Below are 18,262 nucleotides of genomic sequence, written 5' to 3'. Positions count from 1 at the left end.
TCCAATGCCAAGTCGTTATCAAGAGGCCAAGTGTGCTCACATGAGATAACGCATGGAAAGGGAAGTTCCTCTGAAGTCAGGACGTGCCGCAACAAGCCCGCTCTTGTGCAAACTCTCACATATGTTCCGAAACATAAACAAGCAGGCAGGCCTTTTCATTTTTTCTTTTTTATGGAAGTCTAATCATAGCTCTCCGGGTTTGCTGATGAGCCTTAATGTCGGGTGGTGGTGATTAAATGTCTGTTGATATCAGGCTGCCTGGAAACAATCCTGAGGTCACAGCTGATGAAAAGAGTGTTTGATGTGTTTGATGCAGAGGAGGGGGGACGAACCACATGCCAAGAAATTCCCATAGTACAGCCAACGGTATAGGATTGCAACCCATACATCCGTGTGTACAAAACACACCACTAAGCTGGTCTAAAACTATTATGGGTAGATTCAATGGGGTGCTGATAGGGTCTGCTTCATGTCTTATCTTGCAGTCCGTGTAACAAACAAACACAAATTGCTGTTTGGGTAGATGCATGTGTAATTATCCGGGCCCTGCATTACTCATCACAGCGGATTAGGTCAATTCTGTGGTTTTCCAGGAGACGCTGACGTGTTGGTCATGCAACTCGCAGTCAGTAACGACATGATGAATGCAATAACTCACGTCAGCTGTTTGTGTTTACCGAGAACTAAGGCATGTCATTGAGCGATGTTGTTACTGCAAACTTTTTGAGATGGTTGATAGGCAGCCAGATAGTAATAGTTATTTTCACTACTGTATATATATATATTTGTACTGTTGTCATATATTCATATTCATCCATTTAGAGGTCTAATCTACTAGACTCACACCGGTGTCCTATCCAAATGTGTGTCGACCTTTATTTCTTCTATATTTACTGTTCTTCTGTTTATACCTCTCAATGTGTGTATATGTTTACTATGTATGTATGAATATGTATCAGGGTTTCCGTTAGCCGGTAATTACCGTTTTTTAGCTGGTAACATTTATTAAAAAACAGTAAATTCAAAACCTGCCGGTCAAAATGTCCGGTACTAATTAGGGAGGCTCCGATCAATATTCACTCTAATAGTTGTATCGGTGCTCTCTATAAAGGCCGATCGGGAGATCTGATCGATATGGACATAAACGCGAGTGAAGTGTAACCGGGACGAGAGAGAGAGATCAGATCAGCTGCTGAGTCTGACAGAGACACGCAGCTCTGCAGGATCACCTGAAGCCCCGTCCACTGTTTAGCGAGCCGCATGAGAAACTGACGGGCTGTCGAGAGAGAGAGAGGGAGAGAGAGAGAGAGAAAGAGACTCACACCGGTGAGAGACTCACACCGGTGAGAGAGAGAGAGAGAGAGAGAGACTCACACCGGTGAGAGAGAGAGGCTCCGTTTCTCCCGTGTTATTATTCAAAGTTGTTTGTGGAATCATTTGTTGAAAATGAATCTGAACTTTCCGATCCGTTACGATTATAAACTGAAGCGATATAAAACTGACTCCCATTAACTGAGTTTTAAACATCAGCGTATCCGGTCATAGTCCGGTGATTACCGCTAACGGAAACTCTGCTACACAACTCTTATTATTATTGAAACATGACGGTAAGTTTCAAATGTGTCCGGTAAAATTAATAATTTCCGGACACTTGACCGGCAACAAAAGATCCTAGCGGAAACCCTGGTGTGTATAAGTGGGTGAACAGGTGTGTGTGTGTGTGTATAATTGTGTAAATATTGTTATTCTCCTGGACGGTGAGAAACAGCTTTTTGATCTGCCTAAAAATGACAATAAAGTTGACTTTGAGATGTCTAAAGATGTAAAGCTGTATGAATATCAATAAAACAAGGGAATAAAACATTCGCATTGAAGCCTTTTTTGTTTCGGGGACAAGTCAGGACTTGAATGGATGTTAGTCAGTTACTCAGCTGGCTGTGCAGGAGGAAGAGGAACCGGACAATCAATCAAATCAACAGACGTCAACATGAAGGAATGTGAGACAGCGGAGAGGGACTAATGACATCACCGGAGACAGCCTCCATCAGAAAGACTGATACGCATCAGTACAGATCGGACTAACTAAGACAAATCAAGTGTGTGAACATGCTGAGAAATGTTCTTATTCCTTAAAAGGTTTACTATGTAGCATTGCTGGTTGCTTTCGTGGGTAGATACCAATCAAAGTTGGCCGAACCTCTGAGAAAAGGCAGTCTCATGGATCCGGTTCCTTGACTCTCAGGACATCAGAATATTCCACAATGGAAACACAGACTAAATAGTGATTAAAGTTGAAAAATGCTTCAATGCGGCCGTGTGTGGGAGGCTGTGGCGCAGTGGGTTGTGCATTGGTGTTCGGATCAGAGGAGCACAGGTTCAAACCCCACTGCAGTCAGCACGTCGTTGTGTCCCTGAGCAAGACACTTCACCCCAAATTGCTCCTGTGGGGATTGGCCACAGTATTGAGGATGTAAGTCGCTTTGGATAAAAGCCTGTGTGTGTGTGTGTGTGTGTGTCTGTCTGTTCAAACAGACACACACACAGCAGCACACACCAGGCACTTTGCACACAGCAGAGTGATGAGACGTACAGGGAAAACACTGACGTACATTAAAAACACATTGAAGTAGCAACCTGTGATCTGATGCTTTGTAAACACGCTAAAGGATGCTCGTTCAGAGGAATCGGACACAGAGGGTGTGACAAAGACGTATTTGATGAGCTGGAAATGACAGCAGGCGGCACACACTGAATATTGGCTGATAGCTACACACTGAATATTGGCTGATAGCTACACACTGAATATTGGCTGATAGCTACACACTGAATATTGGCTGATAGCTACACACTGAGTATTGGCTGATAGCTACACACTGAATATTGGCTGATAGCTACACACTGAGTATTGGCTGATAGCTACACACTGAGTATTGGCTGATAGCTACACACTGAATATTGGCTGATAGCTACACACTGAGTATTGGCTGATAGCTACACACTGAATATTGGCTGATAGCTACACACTGAGTATTGGCTGATAGCTACACACTGAGTATTGGCTGATAGCTACACACCGAGTATTGGCTGATAGCTACACACAGAGTATTGGCTGATAGCTACACACAGAGTATTGGCTGATAGCTACACACTGAATATTGGCTGATAGCTACACACTGAGTATTGGCTGATAGCTACACACTGAATATTGGCTGATAGCTACACACTGAGTATTTGCTGATAGCTACACACTGAATATTGGCTGATAGCTACACACTGAGTATTGGCTGATAGCTACACACTGAGTATTGGCTGATAGCTACACACTGAGTATTGGCTGATAGCTACACACTGAAGACAGACAACAGAAGAACACACTGACTCATTCAGCTGAGAGGATTTAGCTTTCTTATTTGGGAGCATTAGTCAGAGTGAGCTATCCCATCACTAAGTGTGTTTCGCTCGGCCCATACCTGATGACAGAATCATGTGTGACTCAGGAAGGAGAGCGGTCATTATTGTCCATGCTCCTTTTCACATGATCGAAACTAGATGGCTAGTTTTAAAAATGAACCCTTCAATTCAATAACAAATTAAGAAGATCAGTTACGAGTGTACATCGTAAAGGAAAATCATGTGAACGCCTCAGTAATATTTATTTTGAGGAGAATTCTCAACAGGTAAACATCCACCTGTTGAGGGTACTGGTAACTCTAAAGCACTTTGGGTACGTTTTATGATGATAACAAATCATAACAATTGATCAAATATGGATAGGATTATAATATTGACGAGTACTCTTCACAATATAACATAATTCTCATACTCATTTCTTTCACTTTCTGTAAATCGGGTGAACAAAGTTTCTTATACGGGATTTTTACATTATTTTTCAATATAATTTATTTAGTCTTTTTAAATATTTTGTCCAAAACCTGAAATTGCTACGAGGTTTAATCAAGAAAGATGTTTATTCCATGTCCTGTAGTATTCTTGACTGTTTATTTTTAATTATTCCGAATATTTTATTCTTTATATTATTTATATTTGATATAATAATTTAATTTGTATTTGATATGTAATTGTTAATTCTCTTTTTCCACTTTAAGTATTTGGATTTTAATGTCTGAACACACTTCAAAAGGCAGTCTCATGGATCCGGTTCCTTGACTCTCAGGACATCAGAATATTCCACAATGGAAACAGACTAAATAGTGATTACAGTTCAAGTCCACCAAGTGTATGTGTCCGAGCACTAAGAGAATCCCATAGGTGTTATACTGTGTTTCAGTCCATGTGTAACTGGGTATTTAAACCATCAAAAGTCACATGTCCTCTTCCGTAAGTTTCCCTTAAGCTAGTCTCATACGATTTAAACACAAACGCAGCATCTGCGCACATCCCGCTCAGAAGGGGCCAGATTTTGAATTAATGCAGCCGAAAAATGCTTCAATGCTGCCGTGTGTGGGAGGCTGTGGCGCAGTGGATTGTGCGTTGGTGTTCGGATCAGAGGAGCACAGGTTCAAACCCCGCTACAGTCAGCATGTCGTTGTGTCCCTGGGACGCTTCACTCCAAATTGCTCCTGTGGGGATTGTCCACAGTATTGAGCATGTAAGTCGCTTTGGATAAAAGCGACTTACAAGTAACATGTAATGTGTGTGTGTGTGTGTGTGTGTGTGTGTGTGTGTGTTCAAACAGACACACACACAGCAGCACACACCAGGCACTTTGCACACAGCAGAGTGATGAGACGTACAGGGAAAACACTGACGTACATTAAAAACACATTGAAGTAGCAACCTGTGATCTGATGCTTTGTAAACACGCTAAAGGATGCTCGTTCAGAGGAATCGGACAGAGGGTGTGACAAAGACGTGTTGGATGAGCTGGAAATGACAGCAGGCGGCACACACTGAATATTGGCTGATAGCTACACACTGAGTATTGGCTGATAGCTACACACATAGCTACACACTGAGTATTGGCTGATAGCTACACACTGAGTATTGGCTGATAGCTACACACTGAGTATTGGCTGATAGCTACACACTGAGTATTGGCTGATAGCTACACACTGAGTATTGGCTGATAGCTACACACTGAGTATTGGCTGATAGCTACACACTGAATATTGGCTGATAGCTACACACTGAGTATTGGCTGATAGCTACACACTGAGTATTGGCTGATAGCTACACACTGAGTATTGGCTGATAGCTACACACTGAATATTGGCTGATAGCTACACACTGAATATTGGCTGATAGCTACACACTGAGTATTGGCTGATAGCTACACACTGAATATTGGCTGATAGCTACACACTGAGTATTGGCTGATAGCTACACACTGAGTATTGGCTGATAGCTACACACTGAATATTGGCTGATAGCTACACACTGAATATTGGCTGATAGCTACACACTGAGTATTGGCTGATAGCTACACACTGAGTATTGGCTGATAGCTACACACTGAGTATTGGCTGATAGCTACACACTGAATATTGGCTGATAGCTACACACTGAGTATTGGCTGATAGCTACACACTGAATATTGGCTGATAGCTACACACTGAGTATTTGCTGATAGCTACACACTGAATATTGGCTGATAGCTACACACTGAGTATTGGCTGATAGCTACACACTGAGTATTGGCTGATAGCTACACACTGAGTATTGGCTGATAGCTACACACTGAGTATTGGCTGATAGCTACACACTGAGTATTGGCTGATAGCTACACACTGAGTATTGGCTGATCTGATAGCTACACACTGAAGACAGACAACAGAAGAACACACTGACTCATTCAGCTGAGAGGATTTAGCTTTCTTATTTGGGAGCATTAGTCAGAGTGAGCTATCCCATCACTAAGTGTGTTTCGCTCGGCCCATACCTGATGATAGAATCATGTGTGACTCAGGAAGGAGAGCGGTCATTATTGTCCATGCTCCTTTTCACATGATCGAAACTAGATGGCTAGTTTTAAAAATGAACCCTTCAATTCAATAACAAATTAAGAAGATCAGTTACGAGTGTACATCGTAAAGGAAAATCATGTGAACGCCTCAGTAATATTTATTTTGAGGAGAATTCTCAACAGGTAAACATCCACCTGTTGAGGGTACTGGTAACTCTAAAGCACTTTGGGTACGTTTTATGATGAGATAACAAATCATAACAATTGATCAAATATGGATAGGATTATAATATTGACGAGTACTCTTCACAATATAACATAATTCTCATATTCATTTCTTTCACTTTCTGTAAATCGGGTGAACAAAGTTTCTTATACGGGATTTTTACATTATTTTTCAATATAATTTATTTAGTCTTTTTAAATATTTTGTCCAAAACCTGAAATTGCTACGAGGTTTAATCAAGAAAGATGTTTATTCCATGTCCTGTAGTATTCTTGACTGTTTATTTTTAATTATTCAGAATATTTTATTCTTTATATTATTGATATAATAATTTAATTTGTATTTGATATGTAATTGTTAATTCCCTTTTTCCACTTTAAGTATTTGGATTTTAATGTCTGAACACACTTCAAAAGGCAGTCTCATGGATCCGGTTCCTTGACTCTCAGGACATCAGAATATTCCACGATGGAAACACAGACTACATAGTGATTAAAGTTCAAGTCCACCAAGTGTATGTGTCCGAGCACTAAGAGAATCCCATAGGTGTTATACTGTGTTTCAGTCCATGTGTCACTGGGTATTTAAACCATCAAAAGTCACATGTCCTCTTCCGTAAGTTTCCCTTAAGCTAGTCTCATACGATTTAAACACAAACACACCATCTCCGCACATCCCGCTCAGAAGGGGCCAGATTTTGAATTAATGCAGCCGAAAAATGCTTCAATGCTGCCGTGTGTGGGAGGCTGTGGCGCAGTGGATTGTGCGTTGGTGTTCGGATCAGAGGAGCACAGGTTCAAACCCCGCTGCAGTCAGCATGTCGTTGTGTCCCTGGGACGCTTCACTCCAAATTGCTCCTGTGGGGATTGTCCACAGTATTGAGCATGTAAGTCGCTTTGGATAAAAGCGACTTACAAGTAACATGTAATGTGTGTGTGTGTGTGTGTGTGTGTTCAAACAGACACACACACACAGCAGCACACACCAGGCACTTTGCACACAGCAGAGTGATGAGACGTACAGGGAAAACACTGACGTACATTAAAAACACATTGAAGTAGCAACCTGTGATCTGATGCTTTGTAAACACGCTAAAGGATGCTGGTTCAGAGGAATCGGACAGAGGGTGTGACAAAGACGTATTGGATGAGCTGGAAATGACAGCAGGCGGCACACACTGAATATTGGCTGATAGCTACACACTGAGTATTGGCTGATAGCTACACACATAGCTACACACTGAGTATTGGCTGATAGCTACACACTGAGTATTGGCTGATAGCTACACACATAGCTACACACAGAGTATTGGCTGATAGCTACACACTGAGTATTGGCTGATAGCTACACACATAGCTACACACAGAGTATTGGCTGATAGCTACACACTGAGTATTGGCTGATAGCTACACACTGAGTATTGGCTGATAGCTACACACTGAGTATTGGCTGATAGCTACACACTGAGTATTGGCTGATAGCTACACACAGAGTATTGGCTGATAGCTACACACTGAGTATTGGCTGATAGCTACACACTGAGTATTGGCTGATAGCTACACACTGAGTATTGGCTGATAGCTACACACTGAAGACAGACAACAGAAGAACACACTGACTCATTCAGCTGAGAGGATTTAGCTTTCTTATTTGGGAGCATTAGTCAGAGTGAGCCATCCCATCACTAAGTGTGTTTCGCTCGGCCCATACCTGATGACAGAATCATGTGTGACTCAGGAAGGAGAGCCGTCATTATTGTCCATGCTCCTTTTCACATGATCGAAACTAGATGGCTAGTTTTAAAAATGAACCCTTCAATTCAATAACAAATTAAGAAGATCAGTTACGAGTGTACATCGTAAAGGAAAATCATGTGAACGCCTCAGTAATATTTATTTTGAGGAGAATTCTCAACAGGTAAACATCCACCTGTTGAGGGTACTGGTAACTCTAAAGCACTTTGGGTACGTTTTATGATGAGATAACAAATCATAACAATTGATCAAATATGGATAGGATTATAATATTGACGAGTACTCTTCACAATATAACATAATTCTCATACTCATTTCTTTCACTTTCTGTAAATCGGGTGAACAAAGTTTCTTATACGGGATTTTTACATTATTTTTCAATATAATTTATTTAGTCTTTTTAAATATTTTGTCCAAAACCTGAAATTGCTACGAGGTTTAATCAAGAAAGATGTTTATTCCATGTCCTGTAGTATTCTTGACTGTTTATTTTTAATTATTCCGAATATTTTATTCTTTATATTATTTATATTTGATATAATAATTTAATTTGTATTTGATATGTAATTGTTAATTCTCTTTTTCCACTTTAAGTATTTGGATTTTAATGTCTGAACACACTTCAAAAAGGCAGTCTCATGGATCCGGTTCCTTGACTCTCAGGACATCAGAATATTCCACAATGGAAACAGACTAAATAGTGATTACAGTTCAAGTCCACCAAGTGTATGTGTCCGAGCACTAAGAGAATCCCATAGGTGTTATACTGTGTTTCAGTCCATGTGTCACTGGGTATTTAAACCATCAAAAGTCACATGTCATCTTCCGTAAGTTTCCCTTAAGCTAGTCTCATACGATTTAAACACAAACACACCATCTGCGCACATCCCGCTCAGAAGGGGCCAGATTTTGAATTAATGCAGCCGAAAAATGCTTCAATGCTGCCGTGTGTGGGAGGCTGTGGCGCAGTGGATTGTGCGTTGGTGTTCGGATCAGAGGAGCACAGGTTCAAACCCCGCTGCAGTCAGCATGTCGTTGTGTCCCTGGGACGCTTCACTCCAAATTGCTCCTGTGGGGATTGTCCACAGTATTGAGCATGTAAGTCGCTTTGGATAAAAGCGACTTACAAGTAACATGTAATGTGTGTGTGTGTGTGTGTGTGTGTGTGTGTGTGTGTGTGTGTGTGTGTGTGTGTGTGTGTGTGTGTGTGTGAGTGTTCAAACAGACACACACACAGCAGCACACACCAGGCACTTTGCACACAGCAGAGTGATGAGACGTACAGGGAAAACACTGACGTACATTAAAAACACATTGAAGTAGCAACCTGTGATCTGATGCTTTGTAAACACGCTAAAGGATGCTGGTTCAGATCCTTGTAGCCCCCTCTGTCCGAGTCTTTTTAAATATTTTGTCCAAAACCTGAAATTGCTACGAGGTTTAATCAAAAAAGATGTTTATTCCATGTCCTGTAGTATTTTTGACTGTTTATTTTTAATTATTCCGAATATTTTATTCTTTATATTTGATATAATAATTTAATTTGTATTTGATATGTAATTGTTAATTCTCTTTTTCCACTTTAAGTATTTGGATTTTAATGTCTGAACACACTTCTGCAACAAAATAATTTCCCAAATTGGAATCAATAAAGTATCTACCTATCCACCTATCCATCTACCTATTCATCTATCTATCAATCTATCTATCCATCCATCCATCCATCTATCTACCTATCCATCTATCTATCCATCTATCCATCTTTCTATCCATCTATAAAAACTACAATTTTGATTTAAAACTACATATCGTATGGTATGATAGAGGATTTTATCCAATCCGCCCACCCTAAGTCAGGACGCCAAAACTGTCACTTTAGTCAGAATCTTCTTGGGTTGATGAGGATTAAGTCTGTATCAAATCAAACTTCCCAAGCTACGGTTACTTTCCCCCGTCGTCTGCATGTCTCAGAGTCAGCCGAGCAAACCGTGGAGGTGATCCGGAGCGTTCGGAAACAACCACAGGCTGATATAGGGATATAACTTCACTGTTGCTGCTCGACTGATCCGTTAGCACCGGGCATGAAATGACAGTCAGTGGATCTTTCTCAAAGCTCCTCTCCCACGAAAGTCACAAACAAGGACCCTCATTGTGCAGCATGAGAGAAACCGGGTGGAGGAGCGGAGGTAAAGGAGGAGGTGGAGAGGAGGACTGCCACGGATCAGCGGCTACAGACGGTTCAGGAGTAAAAGCACCTGAATAAAAAACCTTGGCACATCAGTGTTTAAGAAGCCAAGAAGGCTGGGTACATGTTCCATGCCCAGGGGATGAGAGGAGGAAGAGGGAGCCAAAGGATAGGTTTGGAGAATCGACACAACAAAACGGGTAAAAAGGAAGCGAGAGAGATGGGAAATCCCCTGCTTATCCTTCATCCTGTGAGTATTAATCACCAGCACCGCGCCTTTATCTTCATTTTCCACTTACTTAAGCAAAACTTAAGAAAGTGCAGTGACCCAGGGTTCCCGCAACTTCTTAAACATCAAATTCAAGGGCTTTTCAAGGAATTTTCAGGGGCTTTTCAGGGACTTTTCAAGGTCTTTTCAAGGGCTTTTCAAGGGCTTTTCAGGGGCTTTTCAAGGGCTTTTCAGGCCCAATTACCACAAATTCAATAAAATAAAATTGAATATAAATATGATGAGAAGTAAGGCTGCACGATATTGGAAAAAACTGACATTGCGATATATTTTTTTCCCCTGCGATATGAACAAATACAGGAATTGAAGAAAAGACCGTTTTTTTTTGTCCGCAAACCATCCTTTCTTGAACTCTAATGCTCTACAATTGGTATTTTTTTAACGATATTTAACCGGATGACGGATTTTAGTCACGGACTTCTGGATCTTGAGTTTTCCTTTTGTAGCAAGCAGCAAAGGAATTGTAACATAACGTGTTTGAGTTAATTTGCCTACTTAATATCGCACGTCCTAAAAAAAAAATATCGCGCATGCGCATAACCCGATTGTCGTCACGACATGATATATCGTGCAGCTCTAATGAGAAGTAAAAGTCTTAATACGCTTAGTCATCAATAATACAACTGAAAGATCCCTTATCCTTATGATACATGTAAGGAACGCAAACGGCATGCACAAAACACAGCCTGAAGCTTACGGCCCGTCCACACAGCGGCGTGCGTTCAAAGCTTCACCATTCACTTTGAATGGGGTGACGTCACTTTTCGCCCAACTGCATTGTGGGAAGCGGAGCTTTGCTGGCGTAGCTCGCTGCAAAAGTTGAGCAATGTTCAACTTTTGAGGCGTCAGCCAATCGAATCATATGCCAGTACAAGCTCGAGCCAATCAAACCGCTGCTTGTGTGTCTGGGGCGGGAGATTCATGTGATTGGTTGTTGGTCGAGTTTCAGACACGCCCGCCGGCAAGCGTCAACACACGCCGCCGTGTGGACGGGCCGTTAGTGTGCTATAAACAGGAGAAGCGGGTGCAGCTGCTGTCAACATCTTTCAGGTAAATCTTCCTGAGAGGATGAGATATTGTCGGCGCTATCCTCAGTTAGCTTTCTGGTCTTGTATTGGACGTCGAGTCATTTTCTCCACACTTAAAAATACTGAGAGTGTTCTGTGTTTCCTACCTCGATGGTCTTCCTCTTGATCTTCTTCTGGTGCTCCAGGCGCTCCTTCTCCTTCTCCACAGACCTGGTGGACTCTCTGAGCCGCTCCAGGTCCTGCTGGTACGTTCCCCTCTGGCTCTCCAGCTCCCTCCTCTCCTCCGCCAGGAGCTCCTGCAGCCAAAGAACCAGCCATTAAGAACCATTTGTGGGGACAACTGATATTTGTCAAAATGCATCTCGTGTCTTTCTCTTGTACTTTAAGAAAACAATGCAACATCTACTTTGAACTGAGATACGACTGATATAACGGAGAACAGGGGGACTGTGGATCGGGATTAATAAGGGTCGGCATTTCGTCCCAGTCCCTGCAGTTAACATGTCCATGTGTCTTTTGGTAAGATACCCCAAAGTTGCTCCGAAAGGCATGTCTACCGTATCAAAGTGTATGATAGTTGCTTTGTATAAGTCGTCAGCGCATTATATGAACTTGCAAAGAAGTGTGAAACGTTTTTGAAACATTTGTTACATTTCCTGTTACTCCAGGGGTTCTATTCTACATATCCAAAGCTTACGTACTTATGCCTTTTACTAGCACTGTTGCTATATTGCATATTGCACCGTTGGAGGAGCCTGGGACTTCAGATTTGAATTGCCAAAACTGTGCTGTTGTGTATAAAAGACAATAAAGCTTTGGAATTGAATTCGATTTTGAGGCGAGTAACTGTCAGATAACCCCGGGAACAGTAATCACAGGGGATGAGGTGTATACTCAGTTTATACAGACCACATTACAAGCTCTAACAACACTGTGGGAACAGCTCATTTACTTTCATTCAAAAAGAGATAAATCACACCGAACACAATGGAACTGTACATCTCAAACATAAAAGTAGAGCTCCAAGTTCCTTCGTGTATCCTTTGCCATTAAAAAGAGCTCTGCAGCTCTCTGAGGGACGCAGCTCTTCACCTCCAGCCGCCGGCACTCCTCCTCCCGGAGCCTCAGCCGGGCCTCGGTGGCCTCCACCTGCTGCCGGTGCCGCTCGCGCTCCCTCTCCCAGCGCTGCTGCTCCTGCCGGTGCTGAGACTGCAGCTTGTGGAAGCTGGCCAGCTCCTCCCTCTGCAGGGCGAGCGTGCGCTGCTTCTCCTGCTCCAGCAGCACGTTGCCTCTGTGGCGCCCGGGCAGAGAGGCGCGCTCCGTCAGAGAGGCGCGCTGCAGCTCCATGTGGCTGTCCTGCTGCGCGATGATGGCCTGGAGACCGAGGGAATAACATCAGGTCATTAGGGAGCATTTAAGGAACGTGTTTAAAGGGTTTAGTGAGCAGAAAATAAACTACAAATGCTGTTAAAGTTAAAGTTAAAGTAAGAATGTAAAAAAGGATTAAATATTAGATTGTATGTGAACATAAGTCGAACTAAAATGACCTATAAATAAAAATATATATAATTATATAAAGTCGAATAGAAAAATAATATCAATATAAACATTAAAGTTAAAGTAAGATTAAATAAAGTTGACATAATGAATAAAAGGCGGCAATTTATCTGCAGACATTTTCCTTTCTCTGTTCCTTTGTTAATATCCTGGAAAGTGATTTTAAGACCTCCAGACCAAAGTGCAGTCAAATAAACAAACAAAAATCCCACGGCACAAAACAAGTACAAGTAAAAGCAACAATCTAAAAGATGACAGCATTACCTGCAGACTGTAGAGTCTCTGGGAGAGCATCAGCACTTTGTCAAAGAACTGGAGAAGAGACGGAGACATCGTGATTAAAAACTACTACCAGAATCACCAAACTATCAAGTAACTGAACGGGCGAGGCTCAGCAGGCTCTGAATAGGAACCCCAGCAGAGTTGTGAAGCGCAAGGTGACACATCAGAGGAGTTTACCTCGGCCTCGGGGAAGGAGTTGGACCAGATGCGGTTCCATCTGGCAGGAGCGCAGCAACTCTCATCAACCTGGACACACACACACACACACATTTTCACACATCGTGCCACAATGTAGTGTCTGCCTCGTCATTCTCAATGTAGGAAAGATAAACGATACAGAGTTAGCAGACACTATGCACTACAATCTATTTTATTTCTGGATAAGCTACACGCTGAAATAAAAATAATTGAGCTTCTCATGCAAGCCATAGCCGTTGAACTGCATTTCCATAATGTTTAAAACCTGTTGCTACATCCTTGAGATGAGATCAGCAGCAGTATGGATGAAATATTGGTTAATAATCCATGAAGGAATAGTCTTCCCGTGTCCTTCGGAGCAATACAGAAACACAGCTGGGTAAAGCTTGGACGCAACAAATAAAATAACTGAATAGTTTTGAACCACAAGTTGTGCAAAGTCTGGATGTTTCCACAGAACTGTAAGTTAATAATGAAGATGATGAACGGATGCCGTCAGAGAGTGAACTTGGCTTGGTTTATAACACACTGCTCATTGTCGTATCTATTCTGCCGCTGATTGAGTTTTCTATTTAGAAACAAATCCAATGACCTGCGAGACATGGAAACTTTCCAGATGACTTCGTCTGGTCACTACTATTTACAGGAAATAACGCCGTGACTCATCCCAATACTTACTGTGTGTGTGTGTGTGTGTGTGTGTGTGTGTGTGTGTGTGTGTGTGTGTGTGTGTGTGTGTGTGTGTGTGTGTGTGTGTGTGTGTGTGTGTGTGTGTGTGTTGCCCCTACCGTCTGCTCCAGGGTGTGGCTGCCACAGAGGTCTTTGAGCTGAGGGTCAGAGCTGGCTCTCCTGTCTCGGTTTCTGCTCTCGCCAGAAAAGTTCTTCTTCACGCTGCCATCTGACACACGCGCGCACACACACACGCGCGCACACGCACACACACACACACACACACACACGTAAATAAACCAGACAAAAACAACAGATATGTAAAAACTGCACCATAAAAAGGTATTTTCCCCTGTTATTAGAACACTAAACATAAATCAACCAATTCAAGTCAAATTTGTTTATAACTCAGGATGTATTAATGGCAGGAAAGGCCACTCAAACACAATTGGGAATCCGTTAAAGGGTAGGGTCCTTCAGAGCAGGCATTGTGCCGGACTCACTCTTATTGAGGATGCAGGGGATGCTGTCGTAGCCCCCGAAGGTGTCGGCCCGCCGGGGCAGGACCCCCGAGCCGCTCCCCTCCTCCAGCCGCGAGGTGGGAGACTCCTCCCTCACTCCGGACTGCAGCAGGTTCTGGAGGTTCTCCACTGAAAAGAGAGAGAGAGAGAGAGAGAGAGAGAGAGAGAGAGAGAGAGAGAGAGAGAGAGAGAGAGAGAGAGAGAGAGAGAGAGAGAGAGAGAGAGACTCTTTAAAGTAGAGACACTACATACTGATATACACCTGAACATCAGCAGGAGAGGACTCTTTAAAGTAGAGACACTACATACTGATATACACCTGAACATCAGCAGGAGAGGACTCTTTAAAGTAGAGACACTACATACTGATATACACCTGAACATCAGCAGGAGAGGACTCTTTAAAGTAGAGACACTACATACTAATATACACCTGAACATCAGCAGGAGAGGACTCTTTAAAGTAGAGACACTACATACTGATATACACCTGGACATCAGCAGGAGAGGACTCTTTAAAGTAGAGACACCACATACTGATATACACCTGAACATCAGCAGGAGAGGACTCTTTAAAGTAGAGACACTACATACTGATATGAATCTGAACATCAGCAGGAGAGGACTCTTTAAAGTAGAGACACTACATACTGATATACACCTGAACATCAGCAGGAGAGGACTCTTTAAAGTAGAGACACTACATACTGATATACACCTGAACATCAGCAGGAGAGGACTCTTTAAAGTAGAGACACTACATACTGATATACACCTTAACATCAGCAGGAGAGGACTCTTTAAAGTAGAGACACTACATACTGATATACACCTGAACATCAGCAGGAGAGGACTCTTTAAAGTAGAGACACTGCATACTGATATACACCTGAACATCAGCAGGAGAGGACTCTTTAAAGTAGAGACACTACATACTGATATACACCTGAACATCAGCAGGAGAGGACTCTTTAAAGTAGAGACACTACATACTGATATACACCTGAACATCAGCAGGAGAGGACTCTTTAAAGTAGAGACACTACATACTGATATACACCTGAACATCAGCAGGAGAGGACTCTTTAAAGTAGAGACACTACATACTGATATACACCTGAACATCAGCAGGAGAGGACTCTTTAAAGTAGAGACACTACATACTGATATACACCTGAACATCAGCAAGAGAGGACTCTTTAAAGTAGAGACACTACGTACTGATATACACCTGAACATCAGCAGGAGAGGACTCTTTAAAGTAGAGACACTACGTACTGATATACACCTGAACATCAGCAGGAGAGGACTCTTTAAAGTAGAGACACTACATACTGATATACACCTGAACATCAGCAGGAGAGGACTCTTTAAAGTAGAGACACTACATACTGATATACACCTGAACATCAGCAGGAGAGGACTCTTTAAAGGAGAGACACTGCATACTGATATACACCTGGACATCAGCAGGAGAGGACTCTTTAAAGTAGAGACACTACATACTGATATACACCTGAACATCAGCAGGAGAGGACTCTTTAAGGTAGAGACACTACATACTGATATACACCTGAACATCAGCAGGAGAGGACTCTTTAAAGTAGAGACACTACATACTGATATACACCTGAACATCAGCAGGAGAGGACTCTTTAAAGTAGAGACACTACATACTGATATACACCTGATCATCAGCAGGAGAGGACTCTTTAAAGGTAGAGACACTGCATACTGATATACACCTGAACATCAGCAGGAGAGGACTCTTTAAAGTAGAGACACTACATACTGATATACACCTGAACATCAGCAGGAGAGGACTCTTTAAAGTAGAGACACTACATACTGATATACACCTGAACATCAGCAGGAGAGGACTCTTTAAAGGAGAGACACTGCATACTGATATACACCTGAACATCAGCAGGAGAGGACTCTTTAAAGTAGAGACACTACATACTGATATACACCTGAACATCAGCAGGAGAGGACTCTTTAAAGTAGAGACACTACATACTGATATACACCTGAACATCAGCAGGAGAGGACTCTTTCAATTGTGTGTAATATTCCCTCACTACCATACCTCTATCTCTACACGTGTAATGCAGCGCGGTCTTACCCTCAGTGATGGCTCCTTTGAGCAGGGCCTCCCCCTGCTGGAGGTCTGAGGCGTCTCCTCTCAGCAGGAGTCTGGGGCGTGCGGCCGTGTCCTCCAGACCGACCACAGACTCCGACATCTCTGCAAACAGCTGCAGCTTCTCAGTGAGCGCCTGCACCACCACCGAGTCCTTCTGGCTCAGGCGCTCTACAGGGGGAAACAGGACATGGAATTTACGATACGATAATGCTTTAATGGTCAGCTCCAGTCTGACAGTTGACTTGCATCACAGCAGCTCCGTGTGTAACATCAGCATAAACACATATCAAGACACGACACATGAAAAACAAACATTTAACATAAAAGCACAATCACTGAGAGACATGCTCAAAGACCCTTTAGCGTGCATTTGACGTGGGCTCAGCTCTGTATTTACTGTGAGGATTGACTGGAGCACAAAGGATGCTTCAGTCTGACTTTATTGAATCTCCCATTAGATTTGGTTTGGGTCAGAGATTGGATAAGATTGGACTTGATTCCTTAATATTGCAGAACAAGCATTTTGAGTTCTCCCCTCTTCTAGCTATTATTAAGGTGTTTCAATCGAGGCGTGGGACCTATATATTGGAGAGGAAAACGATGTCGCAGTGAGAGAGAAGGCCCTGAAGCGGCTTGGGGTTCAGTGGGATAAAATACGTCTCCTACATTAGTTTCAATCTGTTTAAATGAGATATATTCAAATCAACTTCTAACAAAGTTACTATGATACATGGGGAGGCATGTGGCGCAGTGGGTTAGTGCGTTGGTGTTCAGATCAGGGGGTCACAGGTTCAAACCCCACTGCAGTCAGCATGTCGTTGTGTCCCTGAGACCCTTCACCCCAAATTGCTCCTGTGGGGATTGCCCACCGTGTTGAATATGTCAGTCGCTTTGGATAAAAGCGTCTAACATGTAACATGTAATGTAATACATGAGCACCCCCTTGTGGCCAACTAAGATAACATAAGTACTTAATTGATTCCAATTTGGGAAATGTTTGCGTTGTAGCAGCATAAAAAAACAAGGCATTGTACATTAGTGAAGTTAAAAGACTAGAAATAAACAATTCAAAATGTAAACATCTCAAATAGAAATAAAATAGTTGAAATACATGTTGAAATACAAATTTACAGTAAACTCCTATCATTATTTGAGGGATATATTAATGGATTTCTTTGCCTACTTGATCCACATTTACCTTGAAATTCTTTGAGCCTGGAAGCTTGAGCCTCCTCCTCCTCGCTGAACAGCCTCTCTTCTGTGTGAGGACAACTGAGAAGAGGACAGAAGACATTACAGAGGAAGCCAATACATTATCCGTAATATAGACCCCCTCGGTGTGAAAGCAGCTACCTCTCCACAGCCTGCCGGATGTGGGCCATCCAGGTGTTGCGCTCCTCCTTGGAGGCGGTGTGGATCTCGTACATCTCGGGCTCATTGGAGGAGGCGCAGATCAGAAACATGGCTTTCTCCTCGTGGGCCACCTC

General features: G+C 42.5%; 1 protein-coding gene across 1 annotated transcript; it reads right to left on the bottom strand.

The window, feature by feature from the left end:
- Positions 1–11,551: 11,551 nt before the first annotated feature.
- LOC117441844 (rho guanine nucleotide exchange factor 18-like) lies at positions 11,552–18,256 on the bottom strand (the record flags this gene model as incomplete). Its single annotated transcript, XM_034077863.1, has 9 exons — positions 18,129–18,256; positions 17,974–18,047; positions 16,758–16,943; positions 14,615–14,761; positions 14,231–14,340; positions 13,422–13,490; positions 13,227–13,274; positions 12,498–12,779; positions 11,552–11,701 (listed from the first exon to the last, which is right to left on the bottom strand). Coding segments are annotated over exons 1-9 (1,176 nt in total), but the record flags the coding sequence as incomplete, so codon positions are not given.
- Positions 18,257–18,262: the final 6 nt, after the last annotated feature.

This window comes from Pseudochaenichthys georgianus, unplaced genomic scaffold (assembly GCF_902827115.2).
Source record: "Pseudochaenichthys georgianus unplaced genomic scaffold, fPseGeo1.2 scaffold_2040_arrow_ctg1, whole genome shotgun sequence".
NCBI lineage: Eukaryota > Metazoa > Chordata > Actinopteri > Perciformes > Channichthyidae > Pseudochaenichthys > Pseudochaenichthys georgianus.
Note: the sequence above shows the minus strand (reverse complement) of the source record. Positions and strands in the feature narration are given on the sequence as shown.